This window comes from Choristoneura fumiferana, chromosome 2 (genome assembly GCF_025370935.1).
Source record: "Choristoneura fumiferana chromosome 2, NRCan_CFum_1, whole genome shotgun sequence".
In the NCBI taxonomy this organism is placed as follows: Eukaryota; Metazoa; Arthropoda; class Insecta; order Lepidoptera; family Tortricidae; genus Choristoneura; species Choristoneura fumiferana.
In genome coordinates this window covers 4,514,534-4,534,384 of record NC_133473.1, presented here as the reverse complement: position 1 = coordinate 4,534,384, position 19,851 = coordinate 4,514,534, and the positions used below count along the sequence as shown (strand labels likewise).

At 34.5% G+C, this 19,851-nt stretch overlaps 1 protein-coding gene across 1 annotated transcript; it reads left to right on the top strand.

Moving 5' to 3' along the window:
* The first annotated feature begins 12,912 nt into the window (after positions 1-12,912).
* Positions 12,913-18,633, top strand: LOC141445674 (TNF receptor-associated factor 6-like). The gene is given in 8 exon segments (XM_074111568.1): positions 12,913-13,106; positions 13,442-13,587; positions 13,673-13,794; positions 15,116-15,306; positions 15,740-15,900; positions 16,846-17,021; positions 17,024-17,087; positions 17,955-18,633. Coding segments are annotated over 8 exon segments (1,230 nt in total). The 5' UTR covers positions 12,913-13,064; the 3' UTR covers positions 18,283-18,633.
* The last annotated feature ends 1,218 nt before the right edge of the window (positions 18,634-19,851 follow it).

Here is a 19,851-nt window from a genome sequence, read left to right as displayed (position 1 = left end):
ACACATATGTATATTACTCCTTCCTACTGGCTACTTTTTCCACATAAAATTATATATAAAAATAAAAACGAACGCCAGTTTAAAAAATATGCAATAGAATAAGTTCGGTTTCGATAAAAATGGTACACAAACCTAAATTCAGTTTCAGTTAAAATGCTCATTTCGGTCGGATATTATATGAATTTTGTCTTAACGAAACTGGCGTTTTGTATCGGAGATCAAACTTATCTTGAACTTATGCCTGGAATAACAAGAGGTAATGCTTCTCAGATCACCGAAGAAAGAATGATACGGTAGATATTTGACTATTTTTTTATTTATTTTACAAATCAAAATTGACTTGTTATCGAGGGAAAAAAAATTTAAGCTGCTTTTATATTTATCAGAGTTGGACAGATTTGAAATTCAATTCGATCAATACTAGTGGGTGACGTCGCAGTAGCGCCATACCTACAATGTACAAAGGAAACTTTCCCTTTAAGGGATCTCTATCAGTCAACCTTTGAGTGGATGAGAGGAGCATTCAGTTAGGGACATTCAAAGAGTGAGATAGTGGAAGCTACGAAACGGGCTTTAAATAATATAAAACACAAACCTATAAAAAAACTTTCCATACAAATAAACTACTTACTATATACAAATATATGCATATGCGAACAACAAATTAAAAATTTTATAACAAAAATAGAACCGACTATAAAAACCAAGAAAATAATTTTCTACCAGTCGGAAGTCGGTCGGTGCCTCAGTACCAGCCAGCAGGAGCCCAATATGTAGTGCGTAGGTGAGGTAGGCGACTATAGGTCCACTCCTGCTGGCTCGTGCTGAGGCACCGACCGACTTCAGACTGGTAGAAAATTATTTTCATGGTTTTTTTGTAGTCGGTTCTATTTGTTTTTTATAACTTTTTTTACGCGCTTTTTAGTGTAAAAAGATCTAAGATACAATAGTTTAATGTCAACTGCTCGCCACCTTTTACGAAAAATTGCTTTTTTTCGACGCAGAGACGTTCGTGCTGGTGCTTCATCGCCCGTTCCATTTCACCATATGAATTTACGATGAGCTTAAATTGCTTAGCAACTGCGTTAAAGTACTTAATTGAACTTCAACCCGTGAAGTACTTGTTATTGAGTAGGTAGTCGCTCCATTGGTCAAATTTGGTCTTCAATCATCATTTCCACTTCACCAAATGATGATTTTCAAGAGCAAATGCACGAGTTACTCCTAAATATATCGAAAATTACTTAGGCGTTCCTACATTATTAAAAGAGTTCCCTCAATTTCCTTAGGATCCGATCATCAGATCCTGATTTGGTGCTTATGGGACCTAATTGAAAGCATTCGTAGACAAAAGAAATTTTTTTTTTCATTTCGGTTCATAAATGACGGAGTTCTGAGGTAACAAACAAAAAAAATACAACCGAATTGATAAACTCTCTTTTTTTTTGAATCGGTTAAAAAATACAACAATACAATAAACAAAAAAAAATATATTTTCATAATAATAATACAAGATTATGAGCACCTCGTTACTGACCTCGGGATGTTAAAGTGGTATAGTTAATAGTTTGTATCTTAAAACACAACATTCAATCCAATTGTCACAAGATAAAATCTCTCCATAGTTAGTTCAAACAAACCTTCTTTTTACACAGCCAAACCGGGAAACCCTGGAGCGACACATAGTCTATTATAGTTTCTCTCACACCAATTTGCAACACGTACGATATTGAGGAAATAAAGTAATTTCAGCACAGTTTTGAGTGTATAAAATAATGTTAAACGCACTTAATGAAGCTATGGAGATCGTTAAGCATAAGTTATTAATATTGCTTTATGAGCATTTTTGCAGTCGTAATTGAAATATGTAATGAATTTTAGAGTACCGTGCCTAAAGTGGACTCTATTACGTGGGTATTTAAGATATAACTAGCTGTTGCGCGCGACATCGTCCGCATAGAAGTATGAAAAATAGTTTACGTCCTATTCTCAGACCTACCGAATATACACAAAAAAAAACATAAAAATCGTTCAATCCGTTCCGGAGGAGCCTAGTTTGGTTACACACACTGTGACACGATAATTTATTTGTGTACAAATCTGTCTATTAATCTAATACGTACCTATGCTTTTAAACGAGCAATTTTTTTCGGGAATCTGGAAAATGGTTCTATAGTTATTTGTGCAACAAGAAACAAGAGAGCAAAGTCGTTTTTTGGTGCGAGTGTTGATTTTAAATCCCGAGTAAGCGAAGGATTCTACAATTGAATCACGAGCGATAGCGAGTGATTCTAGGTTAGAATCCTGAGATCAGCGAGAGATTCAAACACACGAGATGCAAAAAAACTTTGGTCTCGTGTGACACATACAACTTTTCACCTGAGCAGCGAGAATATTTAAATTAAAGGTTAAACTAAAACCACACATATATTTACAAGACAAAAAATATCAAAAACTTTAAAATTGTGATTGTTAAGAATTAAATTAAATACTTACTTAATCATATTTACAACTTTTTGTCAAAAATGTAACTCGTAACATCATACTTTTTAATACTGCAAATATGCTCTGCTCATCTTTGGGTCATTAAAAGGGTGGAACAAATAAAAATAAACCCTTAAAAATATGATTTTGTTAGGATTTCTATTGTTTGAAACATGAATATAAATAGATTACTTACCAATTCATTTAATTTGACAAATATTTGAACTTAAAGAGGCAGGCAGTATACGGAACGATTTTATTAAAAAAAAAACAAGAGCTAGCAGCGGCTTTCGTACAACGAGGTTGCATACTTTATTAAAAGAGTGGAAAAATTTTAACATTTCGGAAATATTTCGCTGTCATATAATTGACTATGTTTTAATAAATTACACTTCGTGTTTTTGTCTTCGAATTTGTTCTTATTAATTAATTATTGACATAATTTTAATGCTAAAGGTCAACAGTATTTTTTTATTAGGATGGTAGGTATAATGCTTCTAGCATAATTAAAAAGTAAAAAAAAACTTAGAAAAAAGTAAAATTCAGCAGTATATTCGTTCATTTATGCTCGTTTTATTTGATAAATCTTTGTAGTTTTTTAGTTAATATTTGAGAAAAGCACCGTACAAGCTTGGAACAATAAGTGCTATACTAAATCCCTTTAGTAATGCACTATATACTTAATATAACAGACGTTTTGTAATTTTGCGGTTATATGTGTATCCGAACATTTGATTTTTTTTAGGTCTAGGTACAGAACTTAGTATCGATTTGATCTTATCTCTCGCTTTTTTTCATATTGAAGTAAAAGTGACAAGTCAAAGTCAAGTTTAAATATTTGGAATTCAGTGAGTGGACCTAGCACTGTCCTCAGCATTTATAAAAAATAATTATAAAGCTCCTTTGTCTCACGCAGTGAGCAAAATGCGATTTTGCTCACTGATTTTTCATAGCAAAACCTGCCTGTTTGAGCTGCTGAGGTGAAAAAGATTTTTATGAAATTTGCTATGTGGCAATTTTCGGGGGTGAACAGTCGATCTAGTATTTAACCTATCTTTGGGAAAACATGTGAGTTCGAGCGAAGGTCTACCGCCCAAGTAGGTCCCTACTGTAAATAAATAATTTTAGGATAAATTCTTAGTGCGACTTTATTTTCCAATATAGCAGTTGCAGTAAATCTGACAGCGTTGACCATATTTCCGCAAACTGACAATAGTGGGTACAGATAGAACAGGACCAGTTAAAGAAAAGCGATTTACTAAACCTGTATTTAAATAAAATAATAATTACTTTTTTTTCGGCCAGAACAGAATCCAGCCTTTACCGACGCGATGCCTCAACCGCTATAATTTTTCAGGCCAATAAATAACTTATTAAAAATAATTTAATGCTCATCGTTTCTTTACGATTCCACGAGAGGATTTTTTAAATAAATCAACTCTCCAATGGCACAATTCACTGGCAACATTGACATATTTTATCTACAGCTAAATGCCCGCCACAGATCAAAACAATAGTCACTCGAAAATAAGCTTGAAGTATTTTAAATCAAGGACTACACTGCAGCGTTGTGTTTGTGGACTTACATCGTTTTTCCTCCTGCTGGCTGTTTTGGCACTGGCTGGAATTATAAAATGACGGTTATATCCTTACGTAAGTGATCTATGAAGAGTTGCTTAAGCCTAACTTACTCGTGACTTACGTGTATTGCATTCAATGGTGGTCGTAGCACTTGGCCTAATAAGGGATTACGCGAAATGACTAAATTATCAGCCATAAAACGCCGAGTTGAGCACCGCAAAATAAATTATACTTACTTTGTGTCTTTGTTCGTGATATAAGAGACCGCGACTCAGGTTTAGGTAAGAAATGGGTGACAACAGTCTTAGAAGCGAATAAGCGAGCTTAAGAATGTACGCCGACCTAAAAGTTAAAACGTAGGTAAACTAAATGGAATCGACTACAAACCTTGAAAATATTTTTTTAACAAAAAAGTAAAACCGACTCCGAATAAATAAATAAAAATTGAACCGAATTTTTTTGGAGTCGGTTTTACTTTTTTGTTAAAAAATTTCTTTATTTCTCACTTTTTAGTGATTCGTAGCCAAAGTACAGCTCACAAAGATTCCGTTAAGCCCAAACACGACTTAGTTGCTTTGTTTTATAACAGAGTTCCGTTGCCTACCTTCTGGCTTCAGCATCATATCAGTTCGAAAGAATCATTAACTTAAAGCTTCTCCTTAGTCGCTTATCTAGGTATATTAATCATGATCGTTTATAGACAAGCGAGCATTACTTAGCTTTGATGAGTTCCATTGGTCATCACGGTCTTCTTCATCAGGTCCAGGTTACCAAATGATACTTTTTGAATGTAAATGCTCATTTTAATGCTAAAAATGCCAAAACTGCGATAGGTGTGCCTATAAAATTTGAGGTTTCCCCTTTATTTCCCTATGATCCCATCATTAGATCTTGATTTGGTGACAATGGGACCACCTCAGAATAATACCCTTTCGATTAAAAAAATAATTTTGAAAATCGGTCCACAGACCACAACTGACTGAGTAATCGGTGTACATACGTAAAAAAAATACAAACATTGGAACATAGAACCTTCTCCTTTTTTGAAGTCGGTTAAAAATACCTCTCCTTGCAGTCAGGTAACAAATAAATAATCTAGACACGCGGTAGTGTGTCAAGCCAAGTTCAAGCTTACAGAACTGGCGACCAGCACCGTGTGTAACTTTTCCCGGACAATTTGGAGCCACTTTTGACCCCCTCATAACTCAAAAACTATTTCACATAAACATGTCATATTTGGCTCATTTGTTGAAACTTGTGAGGTACATATGTGCTCCAAATTTCATAAACACACCTCAAACGGTTAGTTAGATATTAACATCCAAAAATCCTCATACTCACCTATACATCAAATATTCTAACCCAGTTCCAGATGACCTATAAAGTTCAAATTTGGCATCGAGCAGGGCTACTACGAAACTCGAAACTCGAAGTTCGTATCGTACCGTCCCTCTCGCTCTCTGTATTAAGTAGTATAAGTATCAGAGGGACCGCACGACACGAACTTCGAGTTCGAGTTTCGTAGTAGCCCTGCAGATACTCCAGATAGGTAGTTGGGTTAGGTATTATTATAATTTTTTAATTAAATTATTTCTATACAAAAAGTAATGATATCCCATCAAAAGATAAATGTGAAATGAGAGCCAAGTTCAATATTATGATATATGCCTTAATTGTTGACTTTAATGACAAGACCAAGCGCCAAGGTGCCAAGTCCAATGGCCAGTCCTGAAATTTATTTATAACAATATAAAATATTTAATGACAACTTAAAATATCATTTCTTCTTATAACTTAGGATAATATATTGAAGCCTAAGGTCTGACTTGGGAAATTTTCATAAACGAATTATATTATAGCCTTGGCAAGTTTTAAAGCTACGTTCTTATTTTATTCTTCCGAAAATTTGGCTTGCTGGTAGAAACTAGCCATCGGCCGTAAGGCTTTTCCATGACTGTTTTTAACCCCCGACGGGGTGTTATAAGTTTGACCGCTATGTGTGTCTGTCTGTGGCACCGTAGCTCTTAAACGAGTGGATCGATTAGAATGCGGTTTTTCTAGTTGAAAGCCGGTTTTTAGCGATGGTTCTTAGACAAGTTTTATCAAAATCGGTTCAGCCGTTTTTGAGATATTGAACTTTGAAACTTGAACTTCGTGGGTTCAAACCCCGGCTCGCACCTCTGAGTTTTTCGAAATTCATGTGCGGAGTTACATTTGAAATTACCACGAGCTTTGCGCGGTGAAGGAAAACATCGTGAGGAAACCTGCACAAACCTGCGAAGCAATTCAATGGTGTGTGTGAAGTTCCCAATCCGCACTGGGCCCGCGTGGACTATGCCCAAGCCCTCTCATTCTGAGGGGAGGCCTGTGCCCTGCAGTGGGACGTATATAGGCTTGGGTGATGATAGATGATGAGGACTAGCCAAGTCAGACCTTACGCTTCAATATACCGGATGTGGCCTGTTATACGAGCAAAAAATTAAAACATAGATCGTCCTCGTCAATCTGAACAACATTAGTTCAGCGACTTTTGAAAATAATGGAGTCTTTGAATTTTCCTTTTTTCATACAAATTAAATACTGCTATCAGTGTACGCCATCCTAGAACACAGCTGACGTCGCCTGTCACGCTACAAACATCAAACATTTTGGTTTACATTGCTTCTTCGAATAAATTTAAAAGTGTAATAAAAATGAAAAACTAATTAATTAGTTTGAGGAGTATGATCTATGTTTTAATTATTTGCTCATATTACAGGCCACCGGTATTATCCTAAGTTATAAGAAGAAATGATATTTTAAGTTGTTATAAAATAATTAAAACATGGGGGTCACCATTTAAAAAAAATGTATATTCTAACCCTTCGTCATATCATATCATAACGGAGCTCTCTCCATGACAGATTGACTCGCACATGTCCGGTTTTTTTAGTAGGTAAATATGTAGTTGGTTTAAAAAACTTCAATCTAGTCATTGTACTACCTGCGACATGGCAACCCAAAGGCTTGGCAACTCTTCGGTGATCTTTGCAATGAGGATTACGTACGTACTTATCAATTGTCACTTGTGTTTGGCAATGTTCATGTTGTTGGCTTTTGGATGGTTATCGCTTGTTGGATTATTTATTTTGGATATTAGACATGCGGTTAAGAAAGTGGCCAAACGATTGCACTTAAACTACTTACCTGAGTAACAAAGTTAAAAAAAAAACATGAAATAAAAAAACTTAAATTAAAAATTTAATAAACCCCCGACATAAAAAAACGCCAGCGAAAATAAAAATAGAAACACCCGGAAAAAAAGCGCTGCTAAAAAAGACAACTAAATAGTAAAAAATAGTGGTTATGCACTACCTACCTAGCTGTTAAATAATAAACTTTAAAAAATACAACATACTTTAGTTTCCTGTTAACCTAAGCGGTCCCCCGACACCGACGACGCTTAGATAAAAAAATATTACTAGATACTTAAATTATATACTTAACTTGGCCTAATTTTGCGGGAAATCAGCATAGTCCCCGCGAGATAGGGATAAACGAATTCTTCGCAGATGATGTCGCGGGCAACAGCTAGGTAGTGCATAATTATGTTTTACTTTTTAGTTGTCTTTTTAGCGGCGTTTTTTTTCGGGCGTTTTTATTTTTATTTTTGCTGGCGTTTTTTTTAAGTCGAAGGTTTTTTTAATTTTTAATTTAAGTTTTTTTATTTCATGTTTTTAAACTTTGATATATATTTTTTTAAAGTGTACTATTGTGTTGGATATCCTGGCTGCAGCATCAGGCCGAGAATTCTATAATCTTGCATAGTTGTAAAGCATGGGTGTCTCAAATTTTAGGTCCCAAATATGTTTGGAAGTAAATTAAATACCCGTAAGATTCCTACCGCAGCGAACAAAAGAGCTGATGATCTTGAAACGGCTGAACCGATTTTGATAAAACATGTCTAAGAACCACCGCTAGAATACCTGCTTTCAAATAAAAAAACCCGTTCACCCGTTTAAGAGCTAAGGTGCCACAGACAGACACACATAGCGGTCAAACTTATAACACCCCTCTTTTTGCGTCGGGGGTTAAAAATCAGAGTCCAGCTGATATTTTGCAAACATATTAAAGATTTCCGCATAATATTCTCGATATGTACGTGAGCTTCTGTTTTTTAAACCCCAACGCAAAAAGAGGGGTGTTATAAGTTTGACCGCTATGTGTGTCTGTCTGTGGCACCGTAGCTCATAAACGTTTGAACCGATTTGAATGCGGTTTTTTTTATTTGAAAGCAGGTTTTCTAGCGATGGTTCTTAGACATGTTGTAAGGCCTAGTGTATAGAAGTAATTCTGCATATCACAGGTTTTGTGCCGTGCCTGGCGAGCGTGATATCGACTTGATCAGCTATTTACATACAATGAAGCCGTTGACTTTAGCTAACGGATTGTCTGACATAATATCTGCTGACATCGCATTCTGATCGGTGTTTCCTTGCTTATAACAGTCGACCTTGGCATGTTTTTAAGTTTTCTTTTTAGTTTATTTAGGCAACTAACAGTCTCGATATTAGCCATAGCATTTAAGACATGATAAAATATAAACCTGTATACGTATTTATAATTAAGTGCGATTTAAGTAGGTACTTAAATATATTCTTATAATTTTGTCAGATCTAAGTACTAAAATTAAACAAATGGCAATAACTACGCTATGGTAAAGATTAGAACGTTATAAAATGTCAGTTTGATTGTCTTTGAATGTGTTTGCTATTATTTATTTAATACTTTTTTTAAGCGATTTTGAAGCAACTAGGCACTAAATACCTGGCAGTGCTAGGTACGTACCTACATGAGAATATTTTAACCTGAAATAAGTTATGAAACACCGAAAAAAACTCAAACTAAAACATTTAAAGTGTAGGTATCTGAAGGAAAAGAGCGTATTTTTTTTCATCGCTAGATACATTGTAATAATAGCACTTGATTACCTACTTAGACTTACGCTTTTTTACCTCCCTAGATTTAACCTTTTCGACGCCAACGACTCATATTTACACGCACCGCAGGTTCCAACGCCAACGACATACATCGTTCATTACTTCAATACAAAAGCAGCCTTCTGTCAATTGTGTTAAGGTTACATTTTAGGCATTACAATATAGAAGCCTAGCGTATGAATGATGTATTTTGTATTTGACGTGGCGGCGAAAAGGTTAAGTAAGTAAGTTACGTACTTACAATTTACTGTAAGTAACATTGGTAAACGTATGAAAGTTATAGAATACAATACAATGACTCTTTATTGTACTTATACGTAAGTAAAGGTACAATTACTCATAGTAAATCAGAACCAGAAGTATCTAGTAGTATATAAAATTATAATGTATTTATTTATTTTTTAAAGAACGCGGGTAATACCTATACAAAACTGACTCTATTGCAAAAGAATCTATTTCAACTTCAACACTGTTTTGTTACTATAGATTGCAATATTATTGTTAATTTTTGGACTATTTTAACTTTACTCAGTAAAACTTTACAATAATTAAAACAGAACTGACTGATCAAGCCAAAACCATAAAGCGTGGAACGGAACTTTTGAAACATTGTCATGCTTGCAACATTATGCAACGTAATTTTATGATTTTTTATCCAAAAATAGACTAAAAGGTTATGTAATTTAAAGTCGAGTTTGCTTTAAGTCTTTTAACACAGGTGACAACACGTCGTATCCTACGATAAGAGCCACTATCACCATAAGGGCTTTTAGTTTTTATGGTAAAATTGAATTCTACACATCAAGATACATGTTTATAACTTAAAATTATAATTTTAATATTTTTTTATTAAATAGTAAAAAAATAATTTAAAAAGCCACAATTACGTATGTCTCACTTCTAACGCGGAGTAAAGCCAGAAATACGCTGCTGTCCTTATTCGCCGTGCAAAAAGGAGACACGCGGGTGCGACGAGGGGGCGCAAGCGCCGTTTCGGCGGTACTCGGCGGACAGCGCGGAAGAGTGGCGTGCATTCGTAATGCTTATTTCATTTGTAAGATCATCTATTTTTTCGTTAATTGACAATGAAAACCATAAAACGAATCGTCGAGGACTTACACTAGTGAAATATTAGTTACAAAGGATGGCGCTGAACAAAAGAAGTAAACACCAAGTAAATTTAGAGAAATTGATTTATAAAGTTTTTCATTACTCAGATTCTGTTTATTACTTATTTAGGTTTACTTTTGTATTATTTATTTTTTTAGGTTACTTATTTTATATATTTACATAGTTTAATGAAGAAATTCACACAATTTAATGAAGTAGTTAATATTACCTAGAATAAAGCCCGAACGGCTACTGCGGTCTTCTATCGCATAATAGCTCAATTTTATTGTATAGCAAATGTGAGGCCACAATTGCGGTAGTGTCCTTTTTCTATGTACGAATTATGTTTTGTTGAATTATTGCTCAAATATTCGCTTTTTAAAGATATATTTGGGCAGTTTACTAACATTTCGGCTTCATAGAATGAACAAAATTGCTTATTGATAACAATAATTATTTGGAAGGTGTGATTTTACATGTCTGATTTTTGGGTCTTATGGCACTTGAGGCCTTTTTCGCTGTTTATTTTGGCATTAATATCTATTTACCTTCTAATTTCTTGTCAGTCGGCCAATAGGCTAGAATATTATTCTCTTATGTTTCTTATTAAATTCGGCATGGTTTCTGTGACTGTTTTATTATTAATAATATTTTGCCTGTGCTTTTTAATTTCTATTTACAGAAAAATAAAACGAGAAGTCTCAAGTAGAACCTGAAAAGAACAAGATCTAGATTATTTGTTTAAACAATCGGGACCATATTTTAGACAGTGTACCTACCTAAGTTAAGAAAATAAAGATTACCTAAGCATATTTTTTTAAAGACATCGTTTCAGATTTCTTATTATTTACAGACCGTCACAGACAACTACAGCGGGTTTGATGTTGAAACAAACCAAATTAATCGCAGATTTTTTTCAAAGCTAAAACACATAAATAGAAGACAAATTGATGAAGACCGAATTTTAATAAAACGAAAAAAAATATTGGTGGCCAAATTTTCTATCTATAGTTTAATTATGTTTATTATGTTTGTTTTAGCATTAGTTTAAATCAGTTTTGTTTAATTGTTTGATGATATAATTTTGAAAACTTTCCAGGAGCAACACCGAAGTTTTCTTCAACTTGAAAAAGTTTAACTTTCTGCTACTGCTGAATTGTTTTCGCCTGATGACATCACCGAAAAAAAACTGGCGAAAATGTAGAATGTGCAATGATTAAAAGACAATTTTGGAGTTTAGCTCAATTCCGTGTCAGAATGAAAATTTATCCTTGTAGAAAACAAAAAGAAACCGATGAAGTTCTAGATGATATAGTTTATGCAGAGAGAAGAAATTATTCGTAATTTTTTCTTCGACGATGACATTATGCAAAAATAATTCAGTAGGTATAAGGTTAGTAGCGAGAAGTTGAAGGTTTCAAGTTGACAAAAACTTCGGTGTGACTCCGGGAAAGTTTCCAAATTATATCACCAACATTTTTTTTTTTCGTTTAATTTGTACAATGATGGCTACTGCTTTTTAATGCATCTGAGTTTTATTTAAAATTCATCTTCATCAATTTGTCTTCTATTTATGTGTTGTAGCTCTGACAAAAATCTGCGCTGCGATTAACTTGGTTTGCTTAAACATCAAGCCCGCTATTGTTGTCGGTAACAGCTGTAAATATCAGTCAAAGTCAAAATATCTTTATTCAATTTAGGCTATAACAAGCACTTATGAATGTCAAAAAAACTTTCACCACATTAAGAAATAATGAAACGTTGTCTTTAAAGAAATGTAGTTAATCTTTATTTTCTTAACTTACACTGTCCAATATTTGGTCCCTATTACCAATTAATATACTTAGTTACGATTTTCGCGACGACTAGAAAACAATAACGACTTATATGATAAAAGGCGAATAGAAGAACAAGGAGTGTAGTTACAAATATTGCAAGAGCAAGCACGGACCCTATAAAAGTGAATAAAGACAAGTATCTTTGTATCAATTCAAAAAATAAAATAAAAAACCCTGAAGGATTTCATGACTTTTTTACAACGTTACCTCATGAGAAAAGAGGTGTTGCTACTGCAGGTGATACAGACGATGAGAAAGATAAGGAAAGATCCCAATGAGTACTGAAGACTGAGTAAATAAAATGTGCAATTTTATTTTATATTAAGAGCGTAGAGAATATTTTGAGTTTCAGAAGTTAAATATTTATTTTAAGTATGATTTTTTTTAGTTTCACTTCTTCTTCCTTAATGGGACTTGTTTATTTTAGGGAATCACTGTGGCTACGTACCTACGCTTTATGATTTAAAAAATCTTAGAAATAAAATTAAAATATTTTCTTATTTGCCACTTCTTTCTGTATTACAGAGAAAAATACTAAAAATAAAAAAATGTTGAAACGCAATATTTTAACAACTACAATTTGGTCCTAATGGTAGTTGTGGCCTCGAATTTTTCGACGATAAAAGGCACAATGTAGCTTATGGCCCTTTAAAACTCATTTAGTCCGACGAAAAAGGATTTAAGGACAAAATCTATCTATAATGTATCATTAAGAACATAAATTTTGTTTTAACAGAACCCTAGAACCTAATACACATTATTTAATTGCAAAATTATCAATTCGCTACTTTATATTTTGAAAGAAAAGACAAAAATGCTTCTCCTGAAAAGTGAGCATTTTTGTAATTGTGGCTCTTATCGTAGGATACGACGAACAAAGCTTAACGTTAATGGCATTTCTTAGTCTGTCAGCCTGTCACGTCACGTCACAGTACAGTGTGAGTAAATGACGTGATGTGACTCAAAAAGTTGCATAAATTATTTTGTTTTGCAGTGTTTTATTTCAAAACTCAATTTAAAATTAACTCAACGGCTCTACTAAGTATTCTATGGCGTAACGTTTACGACTGAAATGGACTTACAGCGAACGAAAAACGCTTCAGAAGGCATTGCCGTAAGTAAACAATATTCTGACCATTTAAGTTTATAAAACTTGTCATTAAGCTAATTTGAAGTTCCCTAATTAAACTAATTAAATCTGTAATCTACTGATTACAATTTCTAAATATGTAGGTATTCCCAAGTTTTTCGTTAAGTGTCAACTTTGCTGTTAAGTATACCAAATTGCATTTTTGTTTCAACCTAAATTTTTTTGATCTGCTAACTTCAACGTAATTATTGTAATGAAAAAGTTAGAAAGCTTTCAACATGTGGTAATATCAATTGTGCTATAACTAGTGTTTTTGGTTTAAAACATGAAGGGGATATTGAATTTTTTTCTTTTTCCAGCCCATGGGTATATCTGCCCTAAACGAAGCTGTGGCGGAACCAGAGTCTCGCTACGAGTGTCCAGTGTGCCTTAATTGGCTCCGAGATCCTGTGATCACAACATGTGGGCACAAATTCTGCAAAAGCTGCATCACTTCTTGGCTACAGTGAGTTCTAAAGTTTATTATAATTGTTTAGAATCTGATGGATACAGATACAGGATAAGTGCTAAACACCAATATTATTTTCCAGAACAAGTGGACACTGTCCCATTGATAACATCAATCTAAGTATGAAGGTGGACATATTTCCAGATAACTACACTAAGAGAGAAATACAGGAGCAGCGAATGTCTTGTCCGTTTGCTGCTAAAGGTAAACTATACTATCTACAGACTGAAGTCATGGTAGCCTCTACTCTATAAATTAAACCAAGATACTAAAATGAAGTTTTAAGTGTTACCTGTTTTTTACATCTCATAAAATAGTGATGTGCTACAACCGGTAATCACTGAAAAGTTTCGGTAAGTACCAGATATACATATAAAATGTGAAGATATGAACAGATCTGTGATCTACTAACACACAAAGGGCACTTAAGACATTCTAAAAAAGGTAAAATGGGTCTAACGAAAATGCCACTGTTTAGGAGATATTTCGACTTTTTGCAGATGTTGATATTTAAATTTCATTTGATTCTAAGCAAGTTCTGCCTAAAAGCACAGAATAAGTAAAGTACAGAAGCCTCACTGCAATACAAAAGTGATGTTTAGGCATAAGAATTATGCCTCTCTGTCCATCACATAACTCATATTCACTTGCATGCGGCATGTGTAGTGGAATAGCACACTCTAGGGGGCCCTATTTGTATTATGATGGTTACATTATTTTTACATTTAGAAAGAAAGAAAATACATTTATTTAACGCCATAAAAAACAGACATTTTTTTTTATTTCACTAAATGGCAAACAAGCAAGTGGGTCTCCTGATGGTAAAAAATCACCACCGCCCATAAACATCTGCAACACCAGGATTATTGCAGATGCGTTGCCAACCTAGAGGCCTAAGATGGGATACCTCAGTTTCACCGGCTGTCTTACTCTCCACGCCGAAACAGCAATAGTGCAAGCAGGATTAGCGAGCAAGATGGTGGTAGCAATCCGGGCGGACCTTGCACAAGGTCCTACCACCAGCAAAACTACATAGAACAAATACAAGACATACATGACTCTAAAACAGGTCCCCACAGCATAATGCCACGGCAAGACGTGGCGCTGATTTTCAGTGAGGACCTTATCTAAAAGCTAACTTAAAACAAAAATTAAAAAAAAAAAATACTTATTATTAAATTATATGGCAACTCCAGCTTAAACTGGCTAAAAAGACGATAACAATTTTTGACAAATGAGGACTGCATTGCAGGCTTGTACAACTATTTTGCAGACCTCGAGAAATAGTATTTTTGGAGTGGATAATAAAATTGGAAACTCACTGGAATAAGAGTTTGGAATGTTGAAAAATAAATTTGTCAAAAAAAAACTGACTTTTTAAAAGGACTTCTCAAAGAGCCCTCTAATTGTTGTTGTTATTACTCTAAAGATATTTTGAAAATGTAATACAGGTTTAGTTTGTGGTAATAAGTTAATTTTTTTGCCTTATTGTTTTGTATGAATCATTGTTGTAATTAAATTACAGGTTGCACAATAAAAGTGACTCCGTTAGACCTAGATGCTCACATAGCATCCTGCGAACACAACAAGCCCCAAGCATCTTCTCAGCCAGATGCCGTCCCTTGTTCATTCCACACCATTGGCTGCAAGGAGCTGTTCAACAGTCAAGAAGAAATGCAAGCACATTTAGAGCAGGATACACAAGCGCATATGAGTGTATGTTTGTCTTTATAAATCCAAATACTTATCTCTTAAAATCGATGTAAATGCAGCCAGACCTTTGTTATAGTAGGTATAAAGGCTTAATTTTTTTTTATATGTAGTTCTAACGCAGGTAAGACGATTCCCAATTATGAAGTTTGGCTATTGAGCGCTTTGGAAAAAAATCATTTATCAAACGTCATAGAATTTCATCAGTTTCGTCATACTATAAAACTAAATTTTTATTTGTTCTGAATAATATTAGAAATCACTTCCTTCATTGCCAGACAACGGTTTAAATATGTGTACCTAAATAGACGCCTTCTTTAAGTCTCAGAAAGCTGATACAAAAGTGACTGAAACTAATTTTAAGCACTTTATGGCTTCTTTATTGTTTATACGATCGAAATAGAAGATAAAGAAAACAAAAAAAACTATATATTTTCAGTACCTGATGAATGCATACTCTGAAATAAAAATAACCAATGACATGTCCAACGCAAACATCGACCCGAAAGAGCAGGAGGCCATGAGTCTATGGGAGGCGCCAGACAAGGACGGTGGCGACAAGCCGCCCCCGCCTCTCACTAACACCAGTGCGCTTATACGGTAAGAAAAAACTTTTTGGAACCTCATGAAATTTACTCTCTGATTTTTACAACGTGTATTTTTAAAAACACAATAGCCCTCGTTCGGGCAGTCGGGTAAAAAGTTAGCGAACGTTGGCGTAAGAGCTGTGAAGCATATGTAATACATTTTATTTTTAGCATTAAATACCAGATACTATTTTTGAAAATTTGTCGAGTAGCCAACATCCCACCTTATACGTCCCACTAATGGGCACAGGCCTCCTCTCAGAATGAAAGCACAATAATTTGACACGCACAAGAGAGAAGCGGACCTGTGACAGAGATCACGTCAGCAAGAGCGACGTTTCGAATAAAAACAAAGTATAATTAACGTATTCACTGCCACCGACGAACATATGCGTTTTCGGAACTTCGCCCAGTGCCGCTGTCATAATTATTCATACATTTTGAACGCACATGTGCGTCGGTGGCACCTGTGGAAGTCAGGTGGCAGTGAATACGTTAGTAAATTATAGTGGTCGATCATGTACCGACACATTGCGGGATTATATATTTTATAAGGAAAAAGTTGTAATTTTTTAATAAAAGATGAAAATTTGTTTAATAGGGCCTTTACTAACTACCCTTAAAATTTGTTAAAACAGTTGACCAAGAAATTTGTGGTTATAACAATAATACACGCTGTATATTTAATTTTAGATATGATAAAAATAGTAACTAGTCTCTAAAACACACAATGAAGACCCTTGTCCAACAAAGTTAACAATTTTTATTGTTGTAGGTACCTCGAACTAACGTTACCGGTTACTTGACGGCACAGCGCCTTTAAAAAAAAATTTCGACTTAGATCTTTTGTAGCTCTCAACCTTGACACTGGCAAAATTGACCGCTCGTCATTCAACTTCACATAATGATTCACGTGTGCAAAGTAGCGTATAAGAGCTAATATTTCATAAAATTTCAGAGCCCTATACGAACGCGTAGTAATACTAGAACAACGTAACCGCGAGCAAGACATTGTAATATCCAACATGTCCAAACAACTGTCAGCCCTTACAGTTGCTAAGAGAAAACAGAATAATGAGATGCTACTGAGGTACTGTATGGGAAATTATATTTGGAGGATCGACAACTTCAAAGCGAGGAGAAGGACCATTCCAAGATGCTGTATAGTCCAGGGTTTTATACTTCGCCTAATGGCTACAGGTATGTTTACTGCAGTCAAAACACAACCTGTAATTGTAATGCGGAATTAATGATAATACGCTAAGGGGCTGTTTCACCATCCATGCTTAGCGATAACCGAAGTTAAATGTATGCCGTCTCCGTCTATTCGCAAACAAATAGAGACGGCATCACACCTAACCGTAACACTAATCAATGGATGGTGAAACAGCCCCTAAAACAATTACTTTGCTCACCCTTTTGTTTTGGTTGCGGATGAGCAAAGTAATTGCTTTAGTTCATTGATATGGACCTCCGCAAAGTAACGCCTGATTCAATGAATTATTTGAATGATAATAATTTACGACTGGATAATTCAAACCACATTTTTTTTTTCATAGTACCATTATGAAGGTTTGAATTGTCAGGTCGTACATAAGCAGTGATGGCCTAGTGCTTTGAAATATTGTCTCTCAAGCAGAGGATCGTGGGTTCAAGCCTGGGCCAAGCTCTTGAGTTTTTCTGAATATACGGATGAAATTAGATTTCTAATTTACCATGAGCTTTACGGTCTTTATGGTAAAACAAAAACATCGTGTGTGTGAAGTTCCCAATCTGCACTGGGCCAACGTGGAAACTAGAGCAAAAGCCCTTTCATTCTGCAGCAGTGGGACGATAAGCCGAGATAACATAACTGACATGCATTCCAGGTCTACTAACTACACCTTGTATAGAGAATTCCTCAAACCAAATAAAAAGTAAAGTATGTAAGTATAAAGTACAAGTAAAAAGTAGTGATTTTTCCGGAATTATCCAATGCCCCAATGCGTTCTTTACTTAGGTTATTGTCTACGCGTACGAAGTCGCGGGCAAAAGCTAGTTTATCAATAAACCTCACTCTTCCAACAGATTCTGCGTCCGCCTCAACATTTCGCCCCAAAACCCGCTCTGCTTCGCTCTCCACGCCCACCTGATGAAGACAGAATACGACGAATGTCTCGAATGGCCATTCAACGGTCGCATCTCATTCGCCATGGTCAACCAGTACGAGCCCGACCTCACACAACGTGACACTATGATGTCCAACTCAAACCTCATAGCTTTCAGGAGACCGACAGCTGAAATATGCCTCAGAGGGTTTGGGTATACGGAGTACGCAGTGGTGAGTGATGTGGTGAGGAATGGGTTTGTGAAAGACGATTCGCTTGTGTTCCGCGTGCATATCAAGTGCGTATGACATGAGGATTGACTTTTTTGTTGGTCTGTTTATTCTTTGGTACGGTCGGTTTCCTAACTTATTTATCATACTAGTTGTATAGAAAAATAAATACGTTAGGACTGAACCAGCTTTCCGCTCCGCTCGGGAGTACCTACTACTATTTTTCTTACTCTTAACGTTTCTTTCGTACAAAAAAAAACTCAATAATCACAAACAGGACAAAAAAGAATTGGACAAATAAGTGCGGATAAATACACAGAGATAGATGGAATACGTAATGTGAAGATGACGCAGTTTTTTAGAATTTAATGAATGTGTAAGGTTAATTAATATTTTGACAGTAGATAACAAATATGTTCAACCAAGTTAGCTTGGAAAACCTCTGAGCTCACACACAGTTCACAGTTCTAGCGTTATTTTTCCATCTGTGGTTAAACTAATACACACACACACAAACATCACGCCTGTATTCCCACATGGGGTAGGCAGAGCACAAGAAATTACAGCTTCGGAGCCAGTTTTAGCAATTTTAGGTTTTAAAAATCGGTACAATAGTGACAGGTTGCTAGCCTGTCGCCTACGGTATACCTTAACCTATATCCTCAGATCAATAATCTGAATTTATTTATTTTTAATTAAGTACCAGTCCATAGAATTAAAATATAATACACCGTAACTAGACATAAGCTATAAAGGACCATATTATAAATGAAAGCATGTTATTTGAGAGGATGCAGATCTTAATTTATTTAATCTTCCATAAATATATGTAAGAAATAAAAGAAACATAAATGTATGTACTTAATAATTGCAATACATGTCCGTCCAAGTGCAGACTGATTTTAATATAAATTAGTAGTATAACTGCGTTTATAATTTGTATGTACAAGTACTTATACCAAGTAAAGAAAAAATACAAGAAATATGGAAATGATTTAACCTTTACAAAAAGTATTTGAAAATGCTTTATTTAAGTTGTCTTCTAGAATCTCGTAAGGGATCTGTTTAGTGAATCTTTCGTTTTTCAGTTTAATATAACTAGAAAATCTGTAAGTCCATCGAATACAAATGTTAGTATTATTGATAATATAGTACCTACAGAAAAAAAAAAACATAAGACAAACTTATCAAATTTGACTGTGGTTTTTTGTTATTGATAGAAATCATACATATTTTCAATACAATTATTTTACATTCCATACAATTATTTGTATAAAAAAATACTTGTATATTTTTTATTGTAAAAACAGTATCTCATAGAGATTATAATTATTTTGATAAAAGATGTTAAACTTGTTAAACTAAACATTGTTATTTTATTTTTATCGATGCAATGTACTTAATTAATTTGTATGTTATCGTATTATTATGTGTTATGAGTTGTAAAATAAAACAATTATCAATATTTTCATGGTTTTATTAGTATGATGGTATGAATGTCTTACAAAATAACAAAGTATGCCTTAGTTAACTACATTCTTAGTAAAATACAGCTTAGCGTGTATAAAAATACATCTACAGCGTTATTATTTATTTCTATTTTCATATAAATAATGTTTTGGTTACACGCCGAATTTTCTAAAAATT